The following is a 14,012-nucleotide window of genomic DNA, read 5'->3' as shown; positions in this document are numbered from 1 at the left end:
CCCCCTCTTCCCGCCGCCACCAACCCTCCCCCACCGCCAGGTACCCTAGCTGGCGGGGGTTCCCAACCTCCGTCAGCCAAAGCCCTCTTCCCCGGCGCGGCTGCATTGCTGATCTGCAAGGGCAGGCTTCTGTTTCTGTGAGTCTGACGTCACCTTTTTAAAAATGCCTTTCTGTTCCATAGTCTATCAAAGGTGTGTATAATAAAACTGTATTAGTAAAAGGGGGAAAGGGAAATGGGACTCGATATACCGCCTTTCTGAGGTTTTTTGCAACTACATTCAAAGCGGTTTACATATATTCAGGTACTTATTTTGTATCTGGGGCAATAGAGGGTTAAGTGACTTGCCCAGAGTCACAAGGAGCTGCAGTGGGAATTGAACTCAGCTCCCCAGGATCAAGTCCACTGCACTAACCACTAGGCTACTCCTCCACTCCAAAAGAAGAGCTAGCCTCAGAATCATGATATACATAAAGGGGTCGATATTCCAGTGGCGTAGCTAGGTGGAGCCAAGGGGGCCTGGGCCCCCCAAATTTGCTCTGGGCCCCTGGTTGGCTGAAGACCTCATCCAGCGCCGGTCTGCGGCGGCACCGCCACACTGCCCACCAGGCCCTCCCTTCCCCTCACATCGGGCACACTCCTCCCAGTGAAATTGAGCTTCACCAAAAGGAGCATGCCAGACGCGAGGGAAAGAGAGAGCAGGGCCGGCAATGCGGCGGTGCCGGAGACTAGCGCTGGATGAAGTCTTCAGCTGGCAGGGGTTGGGGACCCTTGCGAAGGCAGTGCTTCAGCTGGCGGGGGTTGGGGACGCCCGCCAGACAAGATATACAGCAGTGGCAGTGGGCGGCGGGGGTGGGGGTGGTGAGGCAGTGGAGGAGGGGTGGCGGTGACCAAAATTTGCCCCTCCACATTGGGCTCTGGTCCCCTCCCACTTCGAAGTCTGGCTACGCCCCTGTGATACTCAAAGCGATTTAACCGGTCACAAACGGCTCCTGGCTGGTTATATCGCTTGTGTGGGCTATCCACTGATATTTAGTGGCACTTAACCAGTTAGTGCCACTGAAGTTCACCACAGACTGCTAAAGTGAAAGCTGACTTTTGTGAGTGGTCCAGGGGCGGAGTCAGCAGTTATGTGGTAAAGTGCCGATATTATTATTATTAATTATTTTATTATTTATTACATTTATAACCCGCGCTTTCCCACACAAAGCAGGTTCAATGCGGCTTACATAGTAACTAGAATTACAGAGTTTTGTAAGGAGAAATATTACAAGCTGAATAAACATAATAGTAGTGAGGTTTTAGAATAAATGAATTGGATAAAGGAAGGTAAACAAAGATAGAATAGGCAAAAGGAATAGGGATTGGGAGGGATATGGTTTAGGAGAGATGGAGAAGAAAAGATTGGGGGATGAGTATAAGGAGCTAGGGAGACGGGGTCTAAGGGATAATCAGTGTCAAAGTCAGCACTTAACTATCTAAGGGGTCCTTTAACCAAGCTGTGGTAAAATAGGCCTTCGCTAGCGGCAGGGGCCCTTTTTGCCATGCGCTGGGGCCCTTTTTACCACAGTGGGTAAAAAGGCCCGAAAATGTCATGCCATAGGAGAACAATGCAAACCAGAGTTAAAGTAGAAATAAATTCTTTATTAAAATCAATTGCCCAACGTGGCCACATTGCGCCTCCCAGAGGCTGCGTCAAGGGCTTATCATTCTACTATCAGGGCCCCTAAAGCCACATACACCTGATAGCAGCTGAAACAAACACTACAGCAGGAAACAAAATAGTAAAGCACACACTCTCAAGACCAACCCCCCCCCCCCCCAATACAAATAAATAAAATATAAAGTATAGAAAGCACACCAATTTCCAGTCACTGCATACTCCCTGGAGAAATTTCACCAAACGTTACAGCTAAAAAATATGCCTTTAGTATTCGCTTAAATCGCTTCAAAAAGCCTTAAGCCCTCACTGCCACAGGCAATGCATTCCACAAACTGGGGTCAAACAAAAGAAAGCCCGCGATCGTCCAATGCACCCTAGATAACGAAGATATCTGCAGTTGTACAGCAGTTCCCGATCTCAAAGCTCTCTCCGGAACATACGGCCTCAGCACTTCAGCCAGGTTAGGTGGTATCCTTACATAATAAGCTCTGTGGGCAATACCATCAACTTAATTTAATATCGGAACCTCACAGGTAACCAACGAAATCACAAGCACAAAGGGCAACAAAGATGATACAGGGGATAGGACGGCTTCCCTATAGGCTGAAGAGGCTGGGGCTCTTCAGCTTGGACAAAAGGCGGCTGAGGGGAGATATGATAGAGGTCTATAAGATAATGAGTGGATTGGAACGGGTCGATGTGGAGCGTCTGTTTACGCTTTTCAAAAATACTAGGACAAGGGGGCATGCGATGAAGCTGCAGTGTGGTAAATTTAAAACGAATCGGAGGAAATAATTCTTCACTCAACGTGTAGGTAAACTCTGGAATTCGCTGCCAGAAAAGGTGGTTAAGGCGGTTAACTTAGCGGACTTCAAAAAAGGGTTGGACGGCTTCCTGGAGGAAAAAGCCATAAAATGTTATTGAATGGACGAGGGAATACAGTATTTCTAGGATGGGCGGGACAAATTGCTTGTTCTTTTGGCCACTGTCGGTGACAGGGTGCTGGGCTCGATGGACCCTTGGTCTGTCCCAGCATGGCGATGCTTATGTACTTATGATTTGCCCCATCCAGCAAATGAATGACCATGTTATGAAAAGTTTGCAATTTTTTCATATTACATTGTTTTACGTTATTGAATTTGATATACCGCCTAACTTACACACTACACAGTGGTTTACAATAAAACTAAGGACCCTGCTTTCTAAGGTGCACTAGCATTTTTAGCGCGTGCTAAAAATTAGTGCACGCTAACTGTGTAGACGCCCATAGGAATATTATGGGCATCTACATGGTTAACGAGTGCTATTGCTTAGCGCGCACTAAAAACAGTAGCGCGCCACTAGCATGGCTTAGTAAACAGGGCCCAAAGTCACAAAAGAACGCCATAAATTTCTGATAGAAAAAGCAAACAATCCAGAAACAATCATTCAAAAGTTGCTCACAGAAACATCAAATTATATCCCACAGTTAAATCTTGCTGAATATCAACCTGTATTTTATAAACATGTAAATTCACTGTGCTTAATTTTAGGCACAACTTAATTCTGTAAAAGCTCATGTGTGTGCATAAATCAACATTTATGCATGAAAATGGCGTATACAATTACCTTCTGCATGACAGAGACAATACAACTTGAAAAATCGGGGCCAGGCAGTGGCAGGAGAGAAGAGAGGGAGAAAGGCTGGATCAGTCCACAATTGTGAGAGCTTCAGGCCATCAAGGACAGACTGAGTGTGCAGAGAAAATTCAGAGAGTTTTGGAAGCCACCTTTCTGTCTTTGGGCACACTTCAGCTCCTCGCACTTTGCATAACAAAATTTCAGAGAGCAGTGTCTTTGGAAACTTTCAAGATTTAGTGCTAAAGAGCATAAAATCTTTAAAAAAAAAAAAATTCAGAGAGCAATTGTAATCTGCATGCTGTCTGTGCAGCTTCTCAGAACGAAGATTTGATTCTTTTTTCATATTTTTGAAAAGTGGCACTGTTGCTATATTTAGCACCTGGAACTGTTCTTTGGCTCTTCTAAAGCATTTAATGCACCAGTTCCGCTGCCTGAGTGCCGGAGGGATGAGTGGATCTGAGTCATGCTAACAGGTTCCCCTGTCTGTTCGTTTACTGGAATTATATAAACAGGTTTCACCCATTAGAAGCCTCTACATCCAACGGACAGCATTCCTTGCTGGTGAGTGTAACTTTGCTCCCTGTGCCAAGAGTGGGCTGTTATACCAGGCAGTTCTAGTATAGTTCAAATTAATAGATCATTTTACTGCCTTATTTTTTTTCCCTAGGGCTGCAGTAGAATACAGCTGCAGGTACTATGTTTAATTGAAGAAAGGCCCTGGGGAGTCATAGTAACATAGTAACATAGTAGATGACGGCAGAAAAAGACCTGCACGGTCCATCCAGTCTGCCCAACAAGATAACTCATATTTGCTGCTTTTTGTGTATACCCTACTTTGATTTGTACCTATGCTCTTCAGGGCACAGACCGTATAACTCTGCCCCACACTATCCCCGCCTCCCAACCACCAGCCCCACCTCCCACCCACCGGCTCTGGCACAGGCACAGACCGTATAAGTCTGCCCAGCACTATCCTCACCTCCCCAGCCCTGCCTCCCAACCCCGGCTCTGGCACAGACCGTACAAGTCTGTCCAGCACTATCCCCGCCTCCCAACCAGCAGTCCCGCTTCCCACCACCGGCTCTGGCACAGACCGTATAAGTCTGCCCAGCCCTATCCCCGCCTCCCAACCTCCAGCCCCGCCTCCCGATCTTGACAGTGTTATAAGTTCACATGAAGGGCCCCTCAGGCAACAATTTCAGAAAAGACTCCCAGAATAGGGGGGATGCACCTTGGAAGATCAGTGAGCAAATATAAGTGGGCTCCTTCTTCCTTGGGACCCCTGCACTGCAGAGACTGCCTGGACAGAATTAACACCACTGTTGGGTGTCTCTTCTTACGTTGGGTGCTGGGACCCCTACCTGACATGGAGGAGCAATACACAAGGCTCTGGCCTGAGAAAAATGGAGCACTCATGAGCTAGGAGCCTGGTAGAACTGTATAATTTTCCCTCCCCTTCCTCCACCACCATCGTCATCATCCCTGAGGACAGTGAAGGCATGGAGGTCAGAAACCAAATGCAGATCGAAAAAGGAGGTGGATCAAGATAAAGGCAAGGGAAGTGTGAAACACCTTAGGGTAATGTTTGCAAGATTGGTCCTGGAGAACTCCCTAGCCAGTCTGGATTTCAGAATATTCCCAATGAATATGTACGTGATAGACTTGCAGGCGATGGAGGAGGTGCATGCAACTCTCTCATGCATATTAGGAAACAAGGGAAGAAAGGAGCGAAGAGGACGTGACAGGGTATGAGAAGAGATGGAAAGGAAGAAAGAAGAGCAATGGAGATGAGGGATGGAACTAGGATAGAGAGGATGGGAAAAGGGATAATGACAAAGAGTGATACAAGAAAAACAAAAGAGAAGCATCAAAATTATAGCAAAACCCCACCATTAGTGGTACTGAAGAGGGTCTCTGCTGTTATTCCCAGTAGCGAACAAAGGCACAGTCAGTGGGTCTAAGTGGGCCACGGTCCACTCACTAAAGCAGAATCTTCCAATACTCAACTGTTGGGGTTTCAGGGCTGCCCCAATGAATATGCAAGAGACAGGAGATGCCCTGCATGCAAATCTCTCTTATTCATAATTATTATGGATATCCAGATCTGTGCCTCCAGAACAGGATTGAGAAGCATTGTACTAATAATGCATCTGCTTGCATGTGCAGAAGGTGGCAGAAGTAGGGGTGCACAGAGGCTGGAAAAGAACAAAGCTACTTGTCGTGGTAGCTGAAATCGGTCCAGGTAGGACAGAGGAAGGACAAAGTGGCAACTCAATTACCTTAGATCACAGATTCAAAGACAGGGCAAAGGAATGAGGGGAAAAGGAAAAGGGCTGGAGAATCAGGGAGGGAATGAGGAAGTGCTGGTGTCAGGTTAAGGATGGGGAGAGTGCTGGTGATCAACTGGGGAACAAGGAAAACTGTGTGAGAGATATTGTGCATGAGCGTGTGCATGTGAAAGAGAGAGAGTTTCATCTCCCCCTCCCTTTGCTCTACTGAATCTATGTACGTAACCATCCACATTAATCTTGGGTCCTGGTAAAAATTTAGCCCTAAGTAGGTCACCAGTAGCTGGTGCTCTGCTTTTGACTGACTGAGCTAATGGCTCACAAAAGGAGGGGATAGGTGGGAAGCAGAATAAGGAAGCAAAGAGCCTTTTGAAAAGATTTGGGAGTGGGCTCTTCATGTTGTCTCTCTCTCACCTTTTACTGTCGCAGTCCTGGATGAAGTGACTCCCTTAGCATTGTGGGCCTCACAGGAGAACGTGGAGGTTTTATTAAGGCCTAGAAGAAAAGAGAATGATCATCATATTTTGTTGGCAATGTCCCCCTTCCCCCGACAAACTTTGCTCCACACACATTCTTCTGCCGTGCTGTAGGCACAGAGCCTGCCCTACTACTAAGTGACTGCATTTCACACATGGCCCCATTTTTCTGTCCTGCTTTTCAGGCCTTCTGAATGATTTATAGAAACGAGGCCCTCCTTCAGTGAGTCTCTATACATGGCACTGCGTCCCTCCGCATCCCCCACAGGCTGCCCCTGCACACACAGGGTTGCCACCCCACCCAGATCAGTTTGAAAAAGGTGATCCAGTCCTAATCTTGTTCCATGGCATGCATGGAGTTGTAGGCAGGGGCGGACTGATCATTCAGGCAACCAGGCAGTGCTCTGCCTGTGCCTGGCATCTCCATCTTTTAAAAATGGCTGCCAAGACTGCTGTGACTACCATGGGAAGTCTCGGCAACCATTTTGAAAAAATGGCAGCCGCGGTACAAGGCACAAGCAGAGTAGCAGCAGCAGGCAGGAAAGAGTGGGATTCTTTCCTGCCCCGAAGAAGCCATTAGACCACCAGGACCCTTCAAGATAGGACCCACTCGCAGGGGTCTGTAGTATGTGTGTGAGGAGGGGAGGGTGGCAACTTCGGCATTGGGGAGGGGAGCGGCGGTGCGGCGGGGGCAGTGGCTGGGGGGGGCCCAATAGCCCTTACTGCCCAATGACCCTGACCACTGTCAGCCCACCCTTGGTTGTAGGTTTGATTTCCTTAAGAGGATTCCATTTCCATGAAAATCACAGTTTTATCCCCAGTACTCTGGGAAGAGGATTGCACCTTCTAATCATGCACAGATTAGCCAAAATCATAATCAAGGCCAGGAGTTCAACTCCCTAACAGACCAAGCCAAGGCTCACCAGTCTTACTTACAGAGACACTTTTAGGTGTCAGCATTTTTGCTTGTTAAAAGATATCTACAGCGCTAAATTCAATATAGACATGTGATTCAGGATTAATATGAGGCACTAGACATAACAGAGACAGACAAGTTTATTATTATTATTATTGACACTATTTTGATACACTGCTCTGTTTTTCCTTCTTAGTGAATATCAATATTTCTCTCTCTAATATGCTCCTTCCTTCCTGAGATACCAGGAACCCAATCTAATAGTTGGTTTAGTGTATTAAATGCGTTTCAAATATCAGAGTGGTTTTTACAATAAATTTAAAGTCACTCATCAATAATCGTATTAAAAACCTACAACAAATAAATAAAATTATAAACAGCTAACAGTAAAATTATATAGTATTAAAATCAAAATCTCCATAAATACCCTACCAAAGAAACCACTGAAAAGCGGCACAATTCAGAAGAGGATAACAACAGACAAAAACCAGAAGACAGAAGATTATAAAAACATAAAGAAGGAAATTCTTTGCAAACACAAAGAAGTGGGAAACAGACCAAGCTAACCCAGAGACAAACGAGAAAACTTCAGTAGATTGTGGACAATTTATTGGTGAAGACTCGACACAGTACCGTGTTTCGGCTGGTAGCCTGCATCAGGAATCTTTAAATAGATACAACATCATCAAATGGTCAACGACTGTAGTTGTAAGAAAATGGAACAATGTGGTCTTTAAAAAATGAAAGAGAAATACCCAGTGTACCTGAACGTAACTCACCTAGAGCTACTACTGAAAAAGGTGTGAGCAAGATCCAAATAAATAAATGACTATTCTGTAAACTAAGCTTGTAAATATCAGCTCCGCCTATGCCCTCATGCCAGCTCCACATAAACACCCCCTCAAAATTACATACAAAGCTATTTTAGTGTGCAATTACAGAATAGCGCTTAGGTGCACTACTGCCACTTGTCAGCGTGAATGGCAGTATTTTATAAACTTAAGCATGCAAATAGTGTTTAATTCTAGGCAACCTGTTAGAGAATGAGGGGGAAAATCTACAGCAATAACTAATTACAAATGATAACATCAAATCAAATAAAATTCAACAACAATAAATACAATAAAACAAATTAAAAAAAACATAAAAACACTACCATATAAAACAATCCAAACAAAATAAAACACAGAAAAACTACATGGCTGTACCCCACCTAATCAACGAAAATGTCCCCATAAGGTCTTTCAAACAACAATGTTTTAAGTCCTTTCTTAAATTTCTCAAATAAAGTCTCTGCATGCATATAGGCATTTTTAGCACTATTTTTACTCTCATATTTAATATGGGCTTAGCACTGGATTATGTAATAAGCAAACCCAGTACAAAAATTCAAATATGTAGTATTATGAATCTGAAATGTAATTTTGTTTTTTCTTGATGTATTCGATTATATTTATCTGTCTTCCGTTTGTTGGCTGTTGGCCACTGGTAGCGCTATAAAAGTGATTTATAGTAGTAGTAGTAGTAAAAAAAACTTTCATCTCAGCACACTTTCCACAAACGAGTTGCATATGAAATTTAAGAAAGGACTTAAAACATGTTTTGTTTGAGAAAGTCTATGGGGATCTTTTGGTTGATTAGGAGGGGTACAGCTGTATAGTTTTTCTGTATTTTAGTTTGTTTTGGATTGTTGTTTTAAACAGTACAGTTTTTAAGTTTTTGATTTTTCTTATTTTGTTTATGGTTATTGATCTAATACTTATTCTCATACATGTTCTTATAGAACAGTGCTTTCCAGAAGGTGGCCCTTTTGTAACCCCTTGCCGGTTAGGTTTTCAGGATATTCACAATGAATATGCATGAGACTGATTTGCATACACTGCCTCTATTGTATGCAAATCCCTTTCATGCATATTCATTGTGGATATCCTGAAAACCAGACTGGCAAGGTGTACTGCAGGCCTGGACTTGGGAAATACTGCCTTACATAGTTTTATCTAGTCACCTTCATCTTGATATTCAATGGAAGTTATCTGGGTATGTGTGCCACTGGATATCCAAAGTTGTTTGGATACCTTTACAGTAGAGCAGTGGTTCCCATATCTGGTCCTGGAGGCACCCCAGCCAGTCAGGTTTTCAGGCTATCCACAATGAATATTCGTGACAGATTTGCATGCAGTGGAGGTAGTGCATGCAAATCTCTCTCATGAATATTCATTGTGGATATCCTGAAAACCTGACTGGCTGGGGTGCCTCCAGGACCAGGTTTGGGAACCACTAACTAACTAACTACTAACATTTCTAAAGCGCTACTAGGGTTACGCAGCGCTGTACAATTTAAACATAGAAGGACAGTCCCTGCTCAAAGAGCTTACAATCTAAAAGACAAGAGAACAATCTAAAGACAAGTGTACAATCTAGAGGACGAGTGAACAGTTAATCTGATAGGGTGGATAGATTGGGGCATTCTATATTTCTCAAGCGGTTAGGCGCCGAAGGCAGCATTGAAGAGGTGAGTTTTAAGCAGAGATTTGAAGATGGGAAAGGAGGGGGCATGGCGTATGGGTAAAGGAAGATTGTTCCACTGCAGTAGAGTCTCGCTTATCCAACGTTCTGGATTATCCATCGTACCTTGGTGATGTCACTGAGATGCCTGCGGGCCTCTCTTTCTCTTTCCCAGCAACACTTTTAATTAAAAGGCAGCAGTGTTAGGTAAGATTCTTGGGTACTTAAAGTTTCAAACTCTTTTTTTACTGCTTCCTCTTTTGAAATATGAATTCAATATACTTCTATTTTATCCCTGTATCATCACTACTGTATTTGCTTAACGTTGTCTATTTGTATGTTATGTAAAAGTCTAAGTGCTTTGAAAATGAGCCTGTCTGTGATCTATCTAACACTACTGAATAATACAAAAAACCCCAAACACCCTACCAGCCATGGCCGGAATCATATCTCCCTCCCCTCACCCCCCCTTGCACAAAGCACATGCAATGATCTCCTACTCCCCCCCAGCTCAGCTAATCTCAGCAAGAGCCAACTAAACCAGACTGTCTCTGAAGCCCAAACACGATAAGGAAGAGAGCAGACATTCCACAGAAAAAGCACTTTCTTAGCAATGGCCCTGAAGAAAATGTGCCTGGCACAGACAGGACTTCCTTGGTCCAAGGGAGCAGGAGATGAACCACCTGCAGAGAGCATGAATGGGGAGATACAATAGAGGTCTATAAAATACTGAGGGCCAGATACACTAAACCAGTGGCGTTCCTAGGGGGGCTGACACCCGGGGCGGATCGCCGATGCGCCCCGCCCCCCCGGATGCAGCATGACCCCCCCCCCCGGCGAAAGGACACCCCCCCGCGAAAGAACCCCCCGCCTGGGTGTATGCCGCTGCGGAGGGTGCCGCGCACGCCTCTCTGTCGTTCGTTCCATGCTCCCTCTGCCCCGGAACAGGACCTGTTCCGGGGCAAAGGGAGCATGGAACGAACGACAGACAGGCGCGCGCGGCACCCCCCCAGCGGCGTGCACCCGGGACGGACCGCCCCCACCGCCCCCCCCCTAGGAACGCCACTGCACTAAACCAGCCAGCAACCTGGTTTTTAAACCAGTTCTAGCCAGTCTGGCGAGCAAATAGTAAAACAAGACATGCACAAAAGGGTTCGCCGAGTCATTTTCCTGTCACGGTAGCAGCTAACAAAAACAGAATGCAAATGATCTACAGGTTATTATAATGAGCTAATTAGTATTATAATGCGCATGCAAGGCAGATGCACAGCCGTTTTCCGACCCCATGCACCGTGGAAAACCTAACAGGAGGTCTGCACCTCTTGTTGGGGCTGCGCGGGACCCATGCAGAGGAGGACGCCCATCGCAAAAATCGGAAGAAAAAAAAAAACGTCCAAAAAGTGCTCGTCAGGGACGTCCTTTCAAGTGTCTAACACTTGGACATCCTTCACTAAAAAAAAAAAAGGACGTCCCTGACGAGCACTTGGACGTTTTTCCCTTCACATCTTGTGATGGGCGTCCTTCTCTTGGACGTGTTTTTCTTACGTGCCCGAAATGACCACCGCTGAGAATCGGGGATCGGGACATGCAGAGGATGTCCAAATCAAAATTATTTGGATGTCCCTTTCGAGTATGCCCCTCCAGGTCTCTCTCAGCCAATCACAGCGCGTTTAGCTGACACCAGCCATTATTAAGATGGACTTGGGAAATCCACTGCTTATTTCTAGGGTTGTTTACCGGCATCAGAGGCTGTTGAAAAGTTTATGCCCTTGAAAAAGCAGTTGACCGCGAAACAGGGTCCTGTCGGGCTTACAGCGATACCGGAGTGGTCAGTACGTTGATATATTGAACCCTTGAAATATGATAAGCTCCAGCCCAAGAAGACGGCTTACACTGTTCAGAGCTATCAAGCTAAGTTAATTTTTTGCATTATTCGTCAATTTATTGCAATAGTGTTTAATTTTTGAACAGTAGTGCACTCATTGATTTTTGGGCCTAAGCACCAATGTTTTAATGAATAAATACATAGACACTTTGACACTTAGGCCTCTATAGAAGATGGACATTGGGCACTACTGGTTGGCTGGAGGTGGTCTATGATTACAAACTTTCACAGGCTTGTGAGCCGAAAAGTAAGTTGGCATAAACAGGCTTCTGTGACGATATGAGACACCTTCATTAGTCAACATATTTTTGTTGCAGTAAATTTGTTTTGTCTGGTTCGAGTTGTGTATTTTTACAAATATATACAGACAAAGCTGAGCCATTTTTCGTTTGCTTTTTGTATTATTTCTAGGATAAGCAGCATAAAATCTATTTTACTATTTTGGAATCTTGCCAGGTACTTGTGACCTGGATTGGCTACTGTTGGAAACAGGATACTGGGTTTGATGGACCTTTGGTCTGTCCAGTATGGCAACACTTATGCTCTTAAGTTCTTAATGTCAGGGAAGTGAGGATGCAAGAAAGATGAACCTAATTATGAAATTAATAAGCTTTCTCTAGAGTGTGCACAGCCTCTCCCAGAGCCCTGCAGGCATATAATTTATAGAAATTATAGTTCTGCACTGAAGACTCCAATTCCTCCAAACTGACAGGATGGGCCACTTATACCTCAGCAAGTCAACATTTTCCTTCTTTTCCCAGCTTTAGGACTCTTAAGCAGGGAACAAACCCTCTGCACCATCTCACTTCCTTTGCCTATGCTTGAGGATTTGGGACTCCATTTACACCAGGGTGGGCAACCTTTAGCCCGTGGATCGAATGCAGACTGCCATTAAATTTTATGCAGCTCGTGAGTTTTGGCGATTTTAAATACTGGAGTATGCAATTATTTTTAGAATGGCAACTCTAGCAGTTTGTTTCCATCATTTTTAGTTTAAATTTTTACTTATTTATCACAGTCTATGGAGCTCTGTGCATTTCCAGTTCTGACATTATGTAATGTTGATGCCCGCCAGTGATAGTACTGACATTCTTACAGCCCTGTGAACAAAGGTTGCCCACCCCTGATTTACATAGGTGCTGCTCCATAAAGGAAATATCCCTACACAAGGATTCTCAACCCAGTTTTCAGGATATACGTAATAAATATGCATGATATAAATTCAAATGCACGTCATACATATTCATTGTGAGTATCCTGAAAACCTGACCAGCTGGATGTGTCCCATGGACTGTGTTGAGAACCACTGTTCCAATGGCATATTTATTTTTGTTACATTTGTACCCTGCGCTTTCCCACTCATGGCAGGCTCAATGCGGCTTACATGGGGCAATAGAGGGTTAAGTGACTTGCGCAGAGTCACAAGGAGCTGCCTGTGCCTGAAGTGGGAATTGAACTCAGTTCCTCAGGACCAAAGTCCACCACCCTAACCACTAGGCCACTCCTCCACATGGGGAATTCTATAATATTAGCATAAGGTTGACATTGGCACACCCATGTTATGCCAATGGCAGGTATATGCTGGTATATCTAAATGCACCAAGTGAGCCTTGTAAATTATAGTAATATATTAACAATGCACATATCTGGAAGACATGCTCATGGCCCACCAATGCTCTGTCCATGTGTATGCCCCTCTTGCAGTTAGGTGCTACCTTATAGAACAATGCCTAGAGCATAATAACATAAGAATAGCCATACTGGATCAGACCAATGGTCCATCTAGCCCAGTATCTGCTTCCAACAGTGACCAATCCAGGTCAGAAGAACCTGGTCGAAACTGAAATAGTAGAACATTCCATGCTACCTCTCCCGGGGCAAGCACACCTGTCAATCAGTGGTATTTTTGACGTATTTATGTGGCGCATACCTCTAGGGGCCAGTTTGTAGAATTGCCCCGATGGAAAATGGAGAAAGTCCTAGCAAGCAAATACCAGCCCAGGAGGTAGAGCACATAAACACCTGCCAGTCAATGGCACCTTGTCACAGCCATGGCCATGCCCCGCACTCCGACTCACCTTCTGGGCTCGGGAGGGGTCATCAAGGTTGGCCCATGGCTCCCCTGGGGGTCTCATCCTGCCTCATTGGTGCCATAGGACATCCACACCATGATGTCCGGCATGCTGGAAGTCTCACCCTGGGCTGGTCAGCGTTCCTGCTGCTAGGTGAACGCGTATACACTGAGGAAATACATTTAAAGGGCCAGCAGCACCAGTGCCGGGCTGCTAAGAGAGAACATCACTTCCAGCACAACAGCTTTTTAGGAGGACTCTGCTTTCTTACCAGTGCCTTAGCAACAGGTCTCCTAGTCCTGTCTTGGAGGGTTGCCTCAGCCTTGGCTCGGAGTCTTCAGTGTTGTTCCAGTACCCTCAGCCTTGTTCCAGAGTCTTCAGTGTTGTTTCAGTGCCCTGAACCTTGTTCCAGAGTCCTCAGCCTTGTTCCTGTATCGTCAGCATTGTTTCAGTGTCCTCAGCCTTGTACCAGTATATCCAGCTTTGTTCCTGTATCTTCTGCCTGGTTCCTCAGCCCTTGGCATGGTTCCAGTCATATTTAGGATATCCAGTTATCTCATGCCGGGGTCTTGCTGATCTACTCCTGGC

The 14,012-nt window shown here is 45.2% G+C and overlaps 1 protein-coding gene across 2 annotated transcripts in view; it reads right to left on the bottom strand.

Moving 5' to 3' along the window:
- The window catches only part of AXL (AXL receptor tyrosine kinase), a 190,453-nt gene that overhangs the window by 89,410 nt on the left and 87,031 nt on the right, over positions 1-14,012 (bottom strand). For both annotated transcript variants that reach the window (XM_030220148.1, XM_030220149.1), the window contains exon 5: positions 5,985-6,065. In XM_030220148.1, the coding sequence (XP_030076008.1) occupies positions 5,985-6,065 (81 nt within the window). The remainder of the gene's footprint in view (positions 1-5,984; positions 6,066-14,012) is intronic.

Source organism: Microcaecilia unicolor, chromosome 11, assembly GCF_901765095.1.
Source record: "Microcaecilia unicolor chromosome 11, aMicUni1.1, whole genome shotgun sequence".
NCBI lineage: Eukaryota > Metazoa > Chordata > Amphibia > Gymnophiona > Siphonopidae > Microcaecilia > Microcaecilia unicolor.
The sequence above is the reverse complement of the archived record's forward strand: the minus strand, read 5'-3'. Positions and strand labels throughout refer to the sequence as shown.